Here is a 5,529-nt window from a genome sequence, read left to right on the forward strand (position 1 = left end):
TACAGATTTGTTTTTTTATTTTTTCAGCCCAAAGATACAGATTTCTGTAGTACTAATATAATCTCTACATAATTATACTTCTGTAGTATTTGGTTAAACTAAATTTTATATAACTTATGTAGAGTTTATTATAAAAAATTAAGCGTGTATTAGTAATACCGCATAACTTATATCAAAATTAATATATGTACGATTTATGTATGTCAATATGCGGAATAAAAATACTTAAATCTGTCAATATCCGGATAAAACTATTTAGAGAGACCCTTAGAATAAGCAATCATTGCAGAAATCACTATGTTTTAGTGGTTATTAGATGGTTGTAGCTACCATTTACTATATTACTTCCCATAACTATGTTTTCAGATTTTTTAGAGTGTATTCGATGTATTTAAGCTATTGTATTCATGAATACAGTAGCATTTCTAGGCGTGAAACAGGGGATTACAGCTAGACAGATTTTTGTATTCGAGTGTATTCGACTGTATTCATAGCGTGAAACATGGGATTACAGCTAGACAGATCATTGTATTCGACTGTACTCACGGCATGAAATAGGGGATTACACTATTTTTAAATGGAAAGTGAATTTAACATAATAGACTCCTAATATAACTCAACAAACTCAAGTATAACACACAAATTTTGTATTTTCAGTTATAAAAAAGATTTTCAACCGAAAAACACCCGAAAAATATAGCAATCTTCAGAGGAATTATATAATATATCTGAATATATAAATTATATTAATTAAAACAATATATGAATACATTCATGGAATACAACGAGACAGTGAATACAATGAAATACGTGGAATACAGCAAGATACATTGAAATACAATGAAAAAAAGACAATGAATACAATGAAATAGATGGAAATACAACGAGATACATTGAAATACATTGAAATATATTAACAGAAAATTCAAGTTGCTCAGCCCCAAACTCCGTCGTCTTCGTTCCTTTTTCTTGGGGTGGCGACTGGAGGTTGTTAATGGAGTTGGCTGCTATCAGCTTTCTTTTTGGAATTCAAGGATGATGATCCTCTCTTAGGAAGGTGGGCGGATGATCAAGTTTGTGAGGGGTGGAGTGTTGGGCGTTCTTGGAGAAGGGGAATGGGAAGGATGGTTGTTGCTCTCTCAAGAAGGAGGAGATCTATCCTCCATTGAAGAGAATGAGAACAAGATGGGGCTGCAGGTGGGTGAGAGATTGGGGGTGGGCAGCTTTTTTAGGGGTCCTCGGCTGAAGCTTTTGGTTAGGGATAAGAGAAATTTGAGTGGAGAGAGAAAAATAATACGAAGCTTATTTTATGGCTTATGGGTAGGAGGTAATCATAAATAGATATTTGGCTATAAAAAATCAAAATGTAGCTATGGAATATAGCTTTGTAAAAGGGTATTTATTTAAAATAAATAATGTATCAAACTTTGCTAGAGGAGGTAACTTGCATAACCACCCCTACTTTCATTATAAAAGTAATATTGTTAAAGGTCGTTTGGTACAATGGTGGGATATCCATGAGATTAGTTATCCCATCTTCTATAAGGGGTAGTTAATCCCATCATTCTTATCTTATTTACCAAATGTGGGATAAGGATAAATAATTCCGGAACTAGATGCGGGATTATTTTATTCGCGTTGGGTAGAATTTTTGAGTTCGGAACTAGTAATCCTGAGATTAATTAATCCCGCAATTTGATATTATTCTATCCCACATCGTACGTGAAATAACAATCTCGGGATTAGTTAATTCCAGGATAAATACTAAAATGACAAAGATGTCGTTCTCCAAGGCTCTTCCCAAAAGATGTTTTAAACAATTCAAGGTTAAAACTGAAAATAAAAGTTTATCTCAACTTATCTGGTATACACAAAACACATAGTAGTATTTATTTTATATCCAGTATATTCAATTTTTAGTACAATAAACCAAATATTTAACAATAAAAATATATTTATTAAATAATTCTGTCATTATTTAATTCTTGTATTATAATTTTATCATTATAATTCCGAAATAACTCGTCCCCACCAAACGACCCCTTAATTGACTGTATAAGCAAAGTGAAAATGTGGTCTATTTATAACAAGGTAAACAATAAGAACATAAGAGCCAAAAAAATATAAGCCACCATAAAATTATGGCCTTATCCACGCATGGCCGTTGCCATTCAAAATATGGATAACTTAGTAGAGATTGCAGCAGACTAAACAATTAGCAGGAAACAAAAATATTGACTCAGTAAACATGGCGGATTCAGTAACAATTTCACTACTCTCCACTGTTCCAGTTCCCAATCCAGTACTGTCAACAAAATCTGGAGAATCTCAACTCAAATATAATGTTCTTTTTCGAGGAAACCAATGTTCTATTTCTTCGAAAATTGGTACAAAATGTAGTGGAATGAGGTCATCAACAAGATTGTATGCAGGGTTGACGGAAATAGAACCAGACATTAATGAAGATCCTGTTGATAGATGGAGAACTAATGGCATTGAAATTGTAATGTTTCTCTATTTCTCTTTGATTTATCTATTCATAGTTATGTTACAAAGGCAGCCCGGTGCATGAAGCATCCTGCATTCAAGCAGGGTCCGAGAAGGGGTCGCACCCAAGAGGATGTGATGTAGGCAGTCTACTTTAACGCAAGCTTTAGTGGCTGCTTTTACGACCCGAACCCATGAATTTTTCATAATTGTTCTATGAATTTGGAGATAGGCATGTCATAAAGAACTGGTTTCTTGATTGTTGCAGGAAGACTTTGTGTTTGGAAAGTACGATGATCATCATACCTATTTTGAGAGTGAAGATAAAGGTGCATAATCCCATTTATATGACACTACTATTATTATTTGAGGAATTAAACAATTTTTTACTACAATTTTCTCAAAATCTTGTTAATATTTGAATGATTAACTTTGCTGGATTATAGTTCTTTCCGCCTAATTTATGTCCAAACTAGTAGTCAGGGTCGAAGCTAGAAGGTTGTGTACGGGTTCGGTCGAACCTAGTAACTTTAGTCCAAACTCTATATTTATTTTTAAAAATCCACTAAATATGTGCGAAAATTAAATTCAGAACCAGCTACTAACATCTAATGCCGCTAACTTAGAATTTAGAACTCATAGAGTTCAAAATTCTAGCTCAGCCGCAGCTAGTAGTTAACTTGATCCCAACTTTTAGAAAAAATATTTAGCATTTTGAAGTTCAGACTTTGATCTTTATGTTCAATATGATCTCAGCTATCTGATAAGTTAGTCCTGTCATCTGTGAACTTGCATTGCAGCTACATTTTGGGAATCCATAAAAGAAGATTATGCTTCTGTTGCACCCCCAACAGGATTTCAAGGTATATTCTAAATTACCAACCATATGATCGTTAACGTCCGTTTATCTAGTCATGCATTTCACATAATAGTATCTGTTTCTTTTTATCTTTATTTGTGTTGGGGTCTATCAGAAACGGTTTTCTACCTTCTCAAGGTAGGGGTAAGGCTGCATACGCTGGTTCATCCTCTAAGAGAGAGCAGATGCGAAAGTTCGGATCGAAGATCTTCACGAGACAGCCCCGGGACACCATAACATTGTTGGGTTATTTAAACTATTTTAGCTTAAAAGAGGGTGAATAGGAAATGGATGGAAAATGAAATATTTGAGTTTCCCTCCTTGACAAAGGAACATTGTCCCATAATAGAGGAGGAAAAGATTTTTGATGGGTATATATACAATTGCTCTTCTTCTAGCTCTTAAGGAGTTAAGAAGAAGGCAAACCTCGTGCCCGTTTTAATTTGCGTAAATGGCCATTTACGTTTACACCTCTTCGTTTGAACTCAACAGGTTGGGGCTATAAATTGCAGTCCATTCTTTCAGATTTTCCATACGAATATTTGGATTCTCCTCCTTTCTTCTGTATTATTTTAACTACAAAGAAAGCAACAGTAAGTGTGATTTGTTGCCGATCATTGTGTTCGCTGAAACAATGGGGTTTGAAGTATCGTTACACCAGTGTATAATTCGTTCTATCCTGGAGGAAATAATCCAAAACCTAGGGTACAATGAGGGAATTAAGTTCCTTAAGGAAACACTGTGAATTCAGTGGGCTCAGATTAAATTTTGTTCCGTTTACATTTCTGTTTATATGTTATTTTATCTTCTCCAGGATTATTTTACAAATACAGTTTACTAACAAGCATGTCGGGAATAAGGGGATATAGCGAACATAACCACTCCCTTGGTTGGGGGCTTTATCCTCCTCAGATCCCACTTTATGGGATTATACTAAGTTTGTTGTTGTCGCATTTCATATGATAAACTTCACCTTGTTTTCTGGTGTTTCCTGTAGGTATTATTTCATGGCTATTCCTTCCTGCAATTGCTGCTGGAATGTACTTCAATGTTCCAGTAAGTCGACGAAATTTGACACTCGAAAACAGCCTTTTCTAGCAAACTAAAGTCTGGTGTTTTCACCTCTTGACATGCAGGGGGAGTACTTATATATCGGAGCAGCTGTGTTTACAATTGTGTTCTGCATTATTGAGATGGACAAACCAAGTGAAGCTCATAATTTTGAGCCTCAGATATATAACATGGAACGAGGAGCTCGAGACAAGTTGATATCGGATTATAACACTATGGACATTTGGGAATTCAATGAGAAATATGGTGATATCTGGGATTTCACTGTTAAGATTCAGAAGGACGATATCATGAAAAGATAAAAGTAAAATGAAACAAATTGTGGTTTGAATCGTCAACCTAGTTGTATAATCAAGGTATATATGACATTTCATGTGAATGATATCTTTTTCATATTTAGTTAATGCTGTAGATTAGTTTTTGCTGGCAGATCAGAGGAACTAGAACAACGACAGAATTTGTTACGGATCGTTTAATTTTCTTGTATTGTTGGTGGGCAGAAGCAAGTATCAGGTAAAATAGTCGACGTGCGTGTAAGCTGGTCTAAAGTAGTCACTGTGAGGGTCTGTAACCCTTGTGCCTTTCTTGTGTAAGCACTAGGAAAGTTAGATTCCTATATAACAAAGATGATTGTGGTAAATGAGGCTTGTGAAATATGTTTATTATTACTGCATAGTTTATATTTAATCCTTTTTAAAAGAACTAGGAGAATAGTTATACCTAGTTTTCACCCATTGTCACGAAAAATTATTCGCATCCACTAACTTAAAATTCAGATTCGTCTTTGCTGAAAGGTAAAATTCCATAAAATAGAGTTTGAGGAGGATAGAGTGTACGCACACCTTATCCCTACCCCAAGGAGTAGAAAAATTATTTTCGATAGACCTTCGGCTTAGGCGGACGATACGAAGAAGAATTAAAAGATCTTTCCTACTCGTAAGAGTAGGTCCATTAACAATGATACCAGTACCACTAACTTGATCATAAGCTCCCAAAGGATTCGACATGAGAAAAAGTACAGTTACTGATGAATTTGGAAGTAAGTGAAAAGGTGAAACCAGAAAGTTTGGTAAGGCTGCAATAGAAATGTCGACATGCTCACTGATTTAAGT

At 34.9% G+C, this 5,529-nt stretch overlaps 1 protein-coding gene across 1 annotated transcript; it reads left to right on the forward strand.

The window, feature by feature from the left end:
- The first annotated feature begins 2,110 nt into the window (after positions 1–2,110).
- LOC104248250 (photosynthetic NDH subunit of subcomplex B 5, chloroplastic-like) lies at positions 2,111–4,816 on the forward strand. Its single transcript, XM_009804477.2, has 5 exons — positions 2,111–2,503; positions 2,756–2,816; positions 3,288–3,350; positions 4,344–4,402; positions 4,483–4,816. Exons 1-5 carry the CDS (start codon positions 2,249–2,251, stop codon positions 4,717–4,719), a joined length of 675 nt encoding a protein of 224 aa, XP_009802779.1. The 5' UTR covers positions 2,111–2,248; the 3' UTR covers positions 4,720–4,816.
- The last annotated feature ends 713 nt before the right edge of the window (positions 4,817–5,529 follow it).

This window comes from Nicotiana sylvestris, chromosome 1, assembly GCF_000393655.2.
Source record: "Nicotiana sylvestris chromosome 1, ASM39365v2, whole genome shotgun sequence".
Classification (NCBI taxonomy): Eukaryota; Viridiplantae; Streptophyta; class Magnoliopsida; order Solanales; family Solanaceae; genus Nicotiana; species Nicotiana sylvestris.